The 13,603-nt window shown below is 38.6% G+C and overlaps 1 protein-coding gene across 1 annotated transcript in view; it reads right to left on the bottom strand.

The window, feature by feature from the left end:
* LOC126184598 (E3 ubiquitin-protein ligase HERC2) overlaps positions 1-13,603 on the bottom strand; it is an 812,863-nt gene that overhangs the window by 117,618 nt on the left and 681,642 nt on the right. The window contains exon 72 of the mRNA XM_049927039.1: positions 6,329-6,478. Coding sequence (XP_049782996.1) covers positions 6,329-6,478 — 150 coding nt within the window. The remainder of the gene's footprint in view (positions 1-6,328; positions 6,479-13,603) is intronic.

The raw sequence follows: 13,603 nt of genomic DNA, 5'->3' as shown, positions 1-13,603 counted from the left end.
TGATAGAAAAGAAGCAAGCACTAGTAACAAACTTGGAATTATGTCACTTCAATGGAAACTAGTAATAAAGAAAATCAACATATACGGACATTTATTCACTTCTAAATTAGTTGTTATAAATTCACCCGAATTTGAGAGTAACAGAACTATTCACAAACAGAACATTAGACAGAAGAAGGATCTGCATTATCCTTTACTGAATCTTAATTTTGGCACCACAGAAAGTGGTGAAATTAGCAGTTGCAAAACTCGTTTATAGTCCACCTACAGAAATAGAATACCAGAAGTGTTTCGAAATGCAGATTTAAGATTTTTTTTAACAGCTCCTTTTATACCATGAGAAAATTCTTGAATAAAAATAATAAGTCATGTCTACAGAAAAAACTGTAAATTGGCATATAAATATTTTTTGTTGTTCTGTTCATAGTTTTCACATCATACCATTTATCAACAACATGATTTAAGGAACAAGTAACTAGCCAACTAACGGATTTGACTGCTTTCGCAGGTAGCCCTCCATCTGCTAGGACAGGATATGATTGTGATGCAGACTGGTATAAGATGTGATGGGTAAGTGTACTGCACAGGTGTTGATCCCAAGACAAGGGATTGAGAGTAGGTGTTGCATAAGGACGGACTAGGATACTGCATAGATAGTGTGGGCAGCTGAATGTGACTTTTGGAGGGTTGGGAAGAATTGTGGGTAGGATGTTCTCCATTTCTGGGCATCAGAAGTAGTTGAAACCCTGGCAAAGGACATGACAAAGTTGTTCCCAATTGGGATTATACTGTGTGAAAAATAGTGCATGCTCTTTTGCATTTGGTTCCTGGGGGTGGTCGGAGGATCAGGTTATGTGTGGATATGATATGGGAAATTTGTTTGAGGACTACGTCAGAGGTAATCTCTGTCTGTGAAGGCCCTATTAAGACCTTCAACGCACTGGGCAAATGATTGTTCATCACTGCAAATGCACCATCCATACGTGGCCAGACTATATGGAAGAGGCTTATTAGTTTGACAGGGATGGCAGATCAATGGTAGATGGGCTTAGTATGGACAGAAGTTTCTATCAAGTCATTAAAGAGTTGGGGGTTAATACCCAGGAAAGTAGAGCACTGCGCTACAGAGGACTAGGTGAAGTGGATGGGATAGAAGGTGTTGAGGCTGTGGAGGAATACGGATGGAGTGCGTTGGCCTTAATTCCAGATCATGAAAATATCATCAGTGAACCTTAACCAGAAAAGCAGTTTCAGATTTTGGGTGGCTAGAAAGGTTTTCTCTAGATGAACCAAGTAGATTGGCACAGGAAGCAGCCATATGGGTGCCCACAACCTTGCTGTGGATTTGTTTGTATATCTTCATCTCAAATGAGTAGTAGTTCTACATTCCCATTCCTTGTGCCCGCTGCCTCTCCCTCCCAGCCATCAGCCACCTTCCCCAGCCCTCCCTCCTGCTCCCGGTTCCTTTCTCTTTATGCCCATTGTACCCAACACAATTCAGTTCCCCATTCGAGCTGCAGTGCTAGCTCAGTGTAATTAACTAGAACAGTGTAGATGTACAGGTGTATGTGTGTGTATATTAAGCTGTGTTTACACAGAGTTTAAAAACATGTTTCTATTCGCAACATTGTTTCACCAAAGTCTGCAACATGTTGGCAACAATGTTCATTGTTTGCACATCTAACTGGACTAGCAATCAACATTTATACATATGTATTCACATTGTCTGCTATGCTGAGCTGGCAGACACACTGTGTATTTGCATCAAGAGCTACACTACGACAAGTTAAGATGGTGAATTAAGGATGGCTGGTGCTGCATTGCTGCAAAATAATACTCGACAAAATAAGCAAAAAATGAGAGATAGTTGCTGTTGATGGACAAAAACATACTACAGAAGACATGGCAAAAATGACATGATGAATTTGGAAGATGGTTCTGGTTTTTGTAACTTCACTAGAATGTCACCATCCAATTTCAAAATACTAATGAAGATTACAGGGCAAGTTATTCCAAAGAGATGCAAATTTCAGAAAAGCAATTCCTGTGAAGCAAATACTAGCTGTTAACTTTCATGTTTTGGCACTGAGAGATTCCTATCAAAGACTTGCATATTTATTCCACATTTCAAAGCCAGCCACATCTCAGATAGTTTCTGCAGTGTGTGAAGCTCTGGCTGAAGAATTTAAGGATTATGTAAAGACAATTCAGCTATGTTAATAGCACTGAAACATAAATTTTATTGATTACAGCAGGTTAAAATTATTCCAAACCATCATAATTTTCATCAAACAGAAGTACTTATATTCCATTGTCACTGGCAGTTCCAATGAATGTGACTGGTGAATCTGCAGTTGATGATCCCACCACCATATCTACACTCATTAACAACTCGACTCTTCTGCACAAACCCCAATATTCCTTCTGTACAAATTCACCTCTGCCGCAAAGAGTGTGTGTAGTTGTTGTTGTCGTTGTTGTTGTTGCTATTTTTGTGTCTGTCCTTTCCTAGGGCAGCAGCTTGCATAATTGCTTGACAACACACTTCCTAAAGTTCCCAATTGAATAGTGCTGTCACTGTTGTTATTGTTGAACATTCTGCAGTAGATGAATGGTATGAGGAAGAAAGTGAGTTCAGCTAGGTATCCACTTCCTCCACTGTGTGGGAGGAATTCAATGGAAGTACATTGTCCTATAGTGCTCCGTTGCTGGTTGGAGTGATTTTTACAATTACACAGGGTCATTTAGCATTGTGTTGCCTGCTGTTGTTGACACCAATTACAACTGTTTGTATGCTGATGTTGGATACGCATGATTGATTTCAGATGGAACTGTTTCTAAGAATGCCTCTATAAGTGAGCTATTTCACAAAAAACTGAACTATTACTGAAACCTGAGAAGGCATGAACTATCACTATTACAACAGCATGCCTCCACAATTTTTTAAGGAGAAATGATGAGTGAAGATGCTATTACAGCCCATAAGGAAGCTCAGATTCTTATTGCCTACAGACAGGTATTGTGGTTCCAATGATACGGAGATGAGATGCTGCAGCCCCATCTATTACTGCACTCACAAATATACCAAAGAGAATGTCAAACACAGACAAAGAAATCTGTGATGAATTTACAAATTACTTTGAAAACCCACAAGGAGTTGTACCATGGAAAAATAATTACAGCTGAATATTGTTGTACAGTACAGAATACAAATAAACGTAAGCAAGCATAACCTTGTTTACTTCTTTTGTGGTTGTCTCTCTTATTTCATTTGGCTCCTGAGCCATAAATAATCGAAACCAAACCAATTTGGTTTATACAAAAATTGTTTACCGCTGCCAGATTTCTTGCTCTCTTCAATTTTTCTTTTCTCACAACTGTTACAAGAGCTACAAGAGACCTCAGTTTTTTCTCCACACCACTGCAGTTGGTGCTGAGCAACACAGTGATGTTCTGTGGGCAGTCATACTTCTTTTTAGTATTTTTATAACTCATTTCACATATATTCAAAAGGCACTCCTCTGCCTCATAGTGGGTGATGAGTAAATATACGTTGTTTCTTGTCCAATACATTTTCGAAAGGTAACAGAACATCAACACTATACAAAATAGGACAGAGCACAAACAGCAGCTCTGTATAGCTGCATTTAGTGGTAGCAGACCAGAAACATTGTTTCCTTTGCCCTCAAACAACACAGTCATGGGACACTGTTTTTGTGTTTGCAACACATTGCAAATATCAGGAATCCACAACTAGTTACAAACAATGCTGCAATCATTGTTGCAAAACACATTTCAAACTCAGTGTAAATGCATCTTTATAGTCCATCAAATCTTACTTTTAACTTAGCAGTAATATTTTTGTGCGCATTTTATTGTAAAAATCATTGGTTTGCTTTGTTCAACTACTAGTAGTTCACATCATATCTTAGAGTTTGATTACCAGCAAATGCTAAGTTGCTATTAGGCAACTGCTCTTCAGTGTTTTCCACAACATATCGATGTTCTGTGGAGAGTCATATCTCATTTTAGAATTTTTTTAACTCATGTCACATATATTCAAAAGGCACTCCTCTGCCTCATAGTGGGTGACAAGTAAATATACCTTTCCTTTCCTTTCTTCCCAAATATTTCATTTTCATTTTATTTACTTTGCTATTTATTTCCTCACTTTCAGGCAACTACATTCTGGATTTGGATAGAATGCCAAACTGGGCATATACCTTACAACTCACTGTGTGATATTTGCTTGTCACCTAAATACAACTGTTCAGATTATATCTATGTCCAACTTATCCACTGACATGACACTGGCATTGCATACTCATTGCATTTTTTGTTCTACCTGTCCCTTGCCATATCTTTTCATGTCTTTCTTTTTTCATTAGCTCCTGAAGAAAATATTTTTGGTAGTAGTTTTGAAGGTTCCAAACAAGTTCTTTTCTCTGTGCTTTTTCTCCTTATAACATTATATTTTCTGCAACTTTACATTTTTATCTTTAGATGCATATATTGAAACACTTTGCACGGATATCATATAACCACCAATAACGATACCATCAGTCCCTTTACTGATGTACAATTGAATAGTGTTTGTAATCAAATGTACTGATTTGACAGAAAAAGTACTCTGATATTCATCTCTGGATGGTCCACCTTCAATATGGCAGAGAGAGAGAGAGAGAGAGAGAGAGAGAGAGAGAGAGAGAGAGAGAGAGAGAGACAGGATAGGATGAATTACCTCATGTCACATTCGATTTGCTACAATGATGTTTGCATATTATTTTTCACATCCATATATTGTAAATACGATTGTAAGCTGACATTTCCTTAAGGATGTTAACAGCGAAATGACTGTTTAAGCAATTGAAACTAGTAATCACAGTTTTCTATGTTGCGTTCCTGGGAAATAAAGGTTTTAATAAAAAATCTACAGCATTCAAATGAATTTAGTTTATGTTTTCAGAACACCATTGGGCCCTCATTAAAAACTTTGGCTAAACTTATCTCTGGCTTTCAGTACCTGAAGCAGTTTCTGGTATAGTGATTTCTATGATGGCTTGGAACTCTGGTTCTTTCCCAACCCAGCTACAACAATTTACAACTATAATCAAAATTTTCCTAGGTCAAAACTCATCTCGTGTTCAATCTCCTACCTTTCAAACTCTACCCTTATTTGCACTTTTCCAAGACACTATCACATGTCATGTGATGTGATCCCATAGTCTCCATAGGGGACTAAAGCAGCCCACACAATGACAACAAGTTACTGTTGTAACCAGTCTATGACATGTGATGGCTATCCACTTGTTGATGAGCTGTGCTGTGAGCCTATAGTGTGGTTGGCATTTAAATCTGGCTGGATTTCTCATAGCAGTTCAATGGGCTTTTCCTTTAATCATGGGCTTGCAGTATTTCACAGCATTCATTCTTCGAGCGACTGGAGCCAGCCAGAAGTTTTTGTTGTATGTCAAACTCTCATCTCATACTGAACTTGTCACTAGTATTTTTGTTCAAACAGAAAGAATGAAAGACCAATTCCAACATATACTATGATGTGAGTCAATGAATCTGCAGTCTATATAGTTGTAGAATTGTCTGAGTTGGCCTCTTATTAAGACCCTCCACTTTCCAGAATGAGATTTTCACTCTGCAGCGGAGTGTGCGCTGATACAAAACTTTCTGGCAGATTAAAAATGTGTGCCCGACTGAGACTCGAACTCGGGAGCTTTGCCTTTTGCGGGCAAGTGCTCTACCAGATGACTGAGCACTTGCCCGCGAAAGGCAAAGGTCCTGAGTTCGAGTCTCAGTCGGGCACACAGTTTTAATCTGCCAGTAAGTTTCTTACCCTCCACTTTGTTTGTGCCAAATGTCCACAATCAGTGTGGTCAACAATGCCGCAGATTCTGAGCTCTGCCTTCATCTTACCACTTCAGACAGCTACTGGAAAGCAGAGTGAATTACTTCTGATCCAAAGCAACACACATCATTGGTACCACTGTGAGCCACCACCTGCAGCTGACTGCAGCCTGCACTCTTCATGGCACCTGGAAGACATGTTTCACATTGGGAATGACACCCCCCACCCCCAACCCCTAGATAATGACAAACAAATTTCCAGTCAATAATATCTCACACATCTGATGGGCAACATTTCTGGTGAACAGAGGCAAGTGGTACCTGTCATTTGTTGGAGACTCATGATACGTATTTATACAAAAAACATGGATCCATTTATGTGCCGTTAACTTTACACAAAAAACGTATTTATCCCGCATACTGCACGAAAAGATGTAAATTACTGATTTTTTTTTTTTACAGTACAGACCTTGCAGCCATCAGAACCACCACGGCCGAGTTTACCATAGTCACCATCTCCCCAGGACCACACATTGTCATCATCAGTTATGCAAAGTGTCTGTGCATCACCACTACCACAAGCAATGTCAGTGACATTATATCCCACTAAAGATTCAACCTAAAAGAAAAAAAAAAACAACAACAATTTAGCACTTTAACATAAAAAAATTAAAAAAACCACACATGTGGTATTAAAACAGTCACTAAATATTTTATAACATTCATCATCATTATCATTAATAAAATGTAACATCTGCTTGAATCAATTAAAAAAAGGTATCCCCTCATATTAAGTTAGGTGATGCAAAAGATGTTGAAACTCTTCACACCAAGGATTAACTGAAAACTTTAATATGTATAGTGAAATACAGAAAATATTCCTTTTTCAGTCAAAGGCTCATAAAATATGCTGTCATATATATGTAAATACCCGCACATTAATGTGTGCCATATAGAATATTAAGAAATATTAATTTCAATAGTCTCACTGATGTACTTCCATTGTTCACACCATAACGGGAGAGAAGGTTCAGCATAGTGGACATCGATTTTTTGTACCCACTATGAGAAGTATAACAAAGATTATCCAGTGTCCACACACTCACCTGGTATCATTTGAGGACCCAAGGATGCCGTAACGCGACACTGAAATCAACTGCAAGTAAGACCCATAAATACAGCTGAGGGTACCATCACTATTACAAAATGCTGGATGCATTTTGGAATTCCTGTGTGATGGTCTGGATAGATGTCCTCCTATCACACATTACGACCCTCTTTAACTGTTGGCAGTCTCTATCAGTCAACAAACAAGGTCGGCCTGTACACTTTTGTGCTGTACATGCTGCTTCACGTTTCCACTTCACTATCACATCGGAAGCAGTGGACCTAGGATTGTTTAGGAGTGTGGAAATCTTGCCTACAGACATATGATACAAGTGACACCCAATCACCTGAGTACATTTGAAGCCCGTGAGTTCTGTGGAGTGCTCCACTCTACTCTCTCACTATATCTAATGACTACTCAGGTCTCTGATATGGAGTATCTGGCAGCACAATGCACCTAATATGAAAAACGTATGCTTTTGGGGGTGTCTGGATACTTTTGATCACATAGTGTACCTTCCCCAGCATTTCCTGCCAGTTCTCTTATGTGAGTAGACAAAATAACTTCATTGTGCTCATGTTTAAATAGTGGAGTGACTTCCAGTTAACTGAGGACTTATTTGCCATAATTAAGAGAGAATTAAGCAGTTCCTGAATGATGTCTGCCAGTAACACAATTAATGGTGAAAGAAATGCAGTAAATTTCATAGCATTCATTAATTCACCAGCAAGTTACCATGATACAGTGTATACAGCATTACAATATGCTGCTAATGACAGCCAGCAGCAACACGCCATATGTTTTGTTACTTTGGAACAACCTCTGTATATAAAGCCTCAAGAAATCCAGTCTGGGATTATTTCCATGTGATTGGAATGATTTCATACACTGATGTTCTGCATGGGGAGCACTGATTACACAATGGCAGAGTCTGGGCTGAAAGAAGTGTTTAGTTTATGCTGCAAATCAGTTGACAAGATGCCAGTGTATCAGAAGGAAAAAAGAGATGTGTTTTCAACATTTTGAGCAATATTGAAGATATTACTGTACAACAAAAATTGAGACAGATGTTTGCTTGGCATCAATTATAAATAAATTCAAGAATGAGCTATTTTGCCTCAAAGAGAATGGACATACTGCTGCTTGGGGGGGTACAGTATTTTAACATGGTTTCATTAATGAAGATATTCATGGATTCTGAGTGTCGTGGTGATTGGAAAATGATACTATTCATCCATGCAAGTGGTCATTTGTGCACTTTCATGTGCAAGATGTGGTAGCATTAAAAATTAGCCAACCACACACTTGCAAGGATTTTGCGGAAGAGGATTATTACACCATAAATCAAGCTGCTTCTCCTTGTGCAAGAGTTTGGTCAGACATGACCACAGAGAGCCCCAGATCTACAATATTTCTGAACTGGACAAAAACTTGATAGTCGCGGCCCCAATTTGAGATAGGACATCAAAAATTAAAAAAGAAATTGGATTTTCAAAAATATGCTCTTTTTGTAGTGCACATCGTTCTGAAGAGTTTGATATAAAAATATATATGTCTGAGGAAATGTAAGACATGTTATTTGGTCTTAAGTGTGCCAAAGTTGACAAGATATTAACTGGACACACTTACAGCAAAGGTGTTCGAGGGCATTTACCTGTCCTAGCTGTTTTAGATCAGATCATTCTGCAAGATGCCAGTGTATCAGAAGAAGAAAAGCATTCTTCCATCACATGTCAGTGTCTTTTGCTCTCTGGAATTCTAAAATGGGAGCCATCAACCCTATATTTAGGACAGAGGAAATTAAAATGTCTAGTGGTGTCTCTTCTACTCCCCATCTGCCGGTCTGACATCCTACACCCCTTAAAAACAATACTTACAATTAATACTGGGTAGTATTATTTCTGACCGGGGAATATGAACTTTTAAGAAAATTTGCATTCTTTATTGCCTATAAGCTAACAATTTTGTCTTTTCTGTGACATAAAATAAAATACATCTACATCATACATGTGAATGATATTCCACTTTATTGACAAGTTTAAGTAAGACTCATGAACAGGGGTCAACAAGAGGTTTGTGGACCTACACCACTTATTGCCCGAACCACCTGTATCTGAGCCAAAAATATCCTTTTAGAATGGGAAGAGTTACTCACACCATATGACATAAGCCAATAAAAATAAGCAAAGTAGATTAATTTTCGTGTCAAACGATCACTCACTTCAGATACCATTCGAATAGTAAGAATGGCAGCATTAACTCTTTCAACAAGATCCTGAATGCGGACTTTCCACAACAGTTCACTACCTGCCTGAACACCTAAAAATTTGAACTGTTCAGGTTCACAAATCACATGCTTATTCTGTGAAAATAAAACGTCAGGTTTTGTTGAATTGTGTGTTAGAAACTGTAAAAACTGAGTCTTACTGTGATTCACTTTATTTTCTACAAGCCATGAACTTAGGTCATGAACTGCACTATTTGAAACTGAGCCAATGTTGCACACAACATCCTTTACTACCAAGCTAGTGTCATCAGCAAACAGAAATATTTTAGAGTTACCCGTTATACTGGAGGGCATATCATTTATAAATAAGGAACAGGAGTGGCCCCAACACTAATCCCTGGGGCACCCCCCACTTGACCGACCCCACTCAAACCCCACATCACAGCCTTTCTCAACATTGTGAATAATGACCTTTTGCTGTTGGTTGCTAAAGTAAGAGGTGAACCAATTGTGAGAAACTCCACGTATTCTGTAATGGTCCAACTTCTGGAGCAATATTTTGTGATCAACACAATCAGACACATTAGTTAAATCAAAAAATATGCCTAGCATTTGAAACCTTTTGTTTAACCCATCCAGTACCTCACAAAGGAAAGAGAATATAGTATTTTCAGTTGTTAAACGGCTTCAAAGGCCGACCTGTACACTTGATAGCAAATCGTGTGATATAAAATGATCTATTATCCTTACATACACAGCCTCTTCAATAACTTCAGCAAACACTGATGGCATAGAAATAGGTCTAAAATTATCTACATTACCCCTTTCTCCCTTTTTATAAAGCGGCTTTACTACTGAGTACTTTAATCATTCAGGAAACTGACCATTCCTAAAGGAAAGCTTACAAATATGGCTAAATACAGGGCTAACATGTGCAGCACAGTACTTTAATATTCTGCTAGGCACTCCATCATAAGCATGAGAGTCCTTAGTCTTCAGTGATTTAATTATTCACTCAATCTCCTCCTTGTCTGCATCACAGAGGAGTATTTCAGACATCAATCTCGGAAAGGCATTTTCCAAGAGAGTTATATGATTCCCTGTAGAAGCTAAATTTTTATTTAATTCACCAGCAATGCTCAGAAAATGATTGTTAAATACTGTACATATATCTGAGTTATCAGTAACAGAAATATTTTTACTGTGAACTGACTATATCATCGACCTTGTGCTGCTGATCAGACACTTCCTTCACAACTGACCATATGGTTTTAATTTTATCCTGTGAATGAGCTATTCTCTTTGCATACCACATACTCTTTGCTTTTCTAGTAACATTTTTAAGCACCTTACAATACTGTTTGTAATGGGATACTGCAGCTTGATTGTGACTACTTCTAACATTTTGATATAATTCCCACTTTGTTCTACATGATATCCTTATCTCACTAGTCAGCCACCACAGCTGCCTATTACTGCTAGTTCCCCATTTAATATGTTCTAATGGAAAGCGACTCACAAAGAGCATGAGAAATGTATCAAGGAAAGCATTACATTTATCATCTATGTTATCGGCACTATAAACATCCTGCCACTCTTGTTCCTTGACAAGGTTTTAAAAAATCTCTATTGTTGTTGGATTAACTTTCCTACATAGTTTGTAATTACATGTGAGATTTGTTTGAGTAATAAAGCCTTTTAGTGTTAAAACTTGTGCCTCATGGTCTGAAAGGCCATTCCCAATTTTACTAACAAATTTGCCCATCTAGTAATGAAGAATGAATAAAAATATTGTCTACAGCTGTGCTACTGTTCCCCTGCACCCTGATTGGGAAAAAAAATACAGTCTGCATCAGATCATATGAATTTAGAAGATCTACCAACATGCTTTTTCTTGCACCATCATACACAAAATTTATATTGAAGCCACTGCATATAACTAACTTCTGGTACTTCCCACAAAGTCAATTAAGAGCCCTCTCTATCTTGGGCCAAAACGCTCTGAAGTCAGAGTTAGAGGACCTATAAACAACAACAATTAGAAGTTTAGTTTCATTGAATTTAACTGCCCCTGCACAACATTCAATTATGCGTTCAGTGCAGTGCCGTGATAGGTCTATGGACTCAAAAGGAATACTGTTTTTACGTACAGAGCCACTCCCCACCTCACAAGGAACTCCTTGAAAAACAGCCAGCTAATCTGTATTCTGGTAAAGGAAGCCTCTGAATTGTCAAATTATTTAAGTGGTGCTCCAACTTACCTATAATTTCAGAGTCAATATCTGGAAGCAGTTCACTAACTTCATCTCTAATACCTCACATTTTGATGAAATATGCTAATTCCTTCTCTACTTGGAAACATGACATCCTCTGAAGGTGAGCCCCAAGTTAGAGACACTTCCTTTAAGCAGTTATACCTATCAGCTGACTTTAATCTAAAAAAGGTGTACCTCTAACACCATCTACTACAGGAATTTTTCCGTGAGTGATCCCACCACCACTCACTACACTGTCACCTATAAACTTTGCCAGCCTCCTCTTCCCATACCTATTGAGGTGCAGGTCGTGCCTAGTGAAAGCTGATCTGCTGTTAGACCCAACTGGCACCACTGAAATATGACCCATGCCCTCTGCCATCAATACCCTTAACATACATCATGAGAGAGGATACTTTCTGTAGATGGCACAAGTGTTGTAACTGATTTTATTAGAAAGACAGCAACAGAGGACACTATTTATTATATTTTCAAAGAATTATTAAGTGGTTCTCTATGAATTTATTCTTGTTTAAATTTAGAAAAAATCACTGTGTACAGTAAACATAATAAAACCAACTGTTAATATAGGACATAAAATGAAGTCAGTGAATGAATATGGCAATATGCTCAGACTTTTTGGATGTACATATTATGGAAATATGAACTTGGGGGAAAGAACACCCACATCACTGAGCTCCTCAGACACCCATGTTCAGCAACTTTTGCTCTTCATATAATTGCTTGTTTCAGAAATAAACACATCGATAACTTAAGATACATCTTAAGGCATAACTTTATGGGGTAATTCATTACTTAGAAGGAAATAATTGTGTGCACAAAAATGAGCAGTGAAGATAATGTTAATCCACGTAATATGTGTACGTGCATCTTCAAGGATTCAAGCATTCTCATAGTATCTTCACAGTATAATCAAACACAATTTCAAAAGAAAAGTGAAGCACATAGTTACAAAACTGAAAGAAAAAGTGACCACCATTACTTACCAGTAAAGATTCCAATGGTTCGGAAAGTTATTAAATACAAAGCGAAAAGAATTCTATTACATCATCTTCTCAAAAATTTTGCAAAATAATGCCCCTTAAAACAAGCAGACTGACTAAGATCAAAATGACTACTTCCAACATGTCTAATTGCAATGCATTACTTTTACGCAAGTGCACTATTCACTGTAAACTCACATCTAACATTCCGCATGTGACAAGTTGCAATATATTTTCTGTGATGTTACTGCATTCTTTTCTGTTTGCCCATTAGAATTCACCAAGACTTGAGTTTTATTTGACACTAACAACTCTTGATTGGTACAAACATTTTGAAATCCAGAAGTGTCCATATTTTTCACTTTTTAATATTTCGAATTGCTACCTTGATTCTTTTCTTCATTTATACACTCCTGGAAATTGAAATAAGAACACCGTGAATTCATTGTCCCAGGAAGGGGAAACTTTATTGACACATTCCTGGGGTCAGATACATCACATGATCACACTGACAGAACCACAGGCACATAGACACAGGCAACAGAGCATGCACAATGTCGGCACTAGTACAGTGTATATCCACCTTTCGCAGCAATGCAGGCTGCTATTCTCCCATGGAGACGATCGTAGAGATGCTGGATGTAGTCCTGTGCAACGGCTTGCCATGCCATTTCCACCTGGTGCCTCAGTTGGACCAGCGTTCGTGCTGGACGTGCAGACCGCGTGAGACGAGGCTTCATCCAGTCCCAAACATGCTCAATGGGGGACAGATCCGGAGATCTTGCTGGCCAGGGTAGTTGACTTACACCTTCTAGAGCACGTTGGGTGGCACGGGATACATGCGGACGTGCATTGTCCTGTTGGAACAGCAAGTTCCCTTGCCGGTCTAGGAATGGTAGAACGATGGGTTCGATGACAGTTTGGATGTACCGTGCACTATTCAGTGTCCCCTCGACGATCACCAGTGGTGTACGGCCAGTGTAGGAGATCGCTCCCCACACCATGATGCCGGGTGTTGGCCCTGTGTGCCTCGGTCGTATGCAGTCCTGATTGTGGCACTCACCTGCACGGCGCCAAACATGCATACGACCATCATTGGCACCAAGGCAGAAGCGACTCTCATCGCTGAAGACGACACGTCTCCATTCGT

This window comes from Schistocerca cancellata, chromosome 4 (genome assembly GCF_023864275.1).
Source record: "Schistocerca cancellata isolate TAMUIC-IGC-003103 chromosome 4, iqSchCanc2.1, whole genome shotgun sequence".
Classification (NCBI taxonomy): domain Eukaryota; kingdom Metazoa; phylum Arthropoda; class Insecta; order Orthoptera; family Acrididae; genus Schistocerca; species Schistocerca cancellata.
This window is presented reverse-complemented; position numbering and strand designations above follow the sequence as displayed.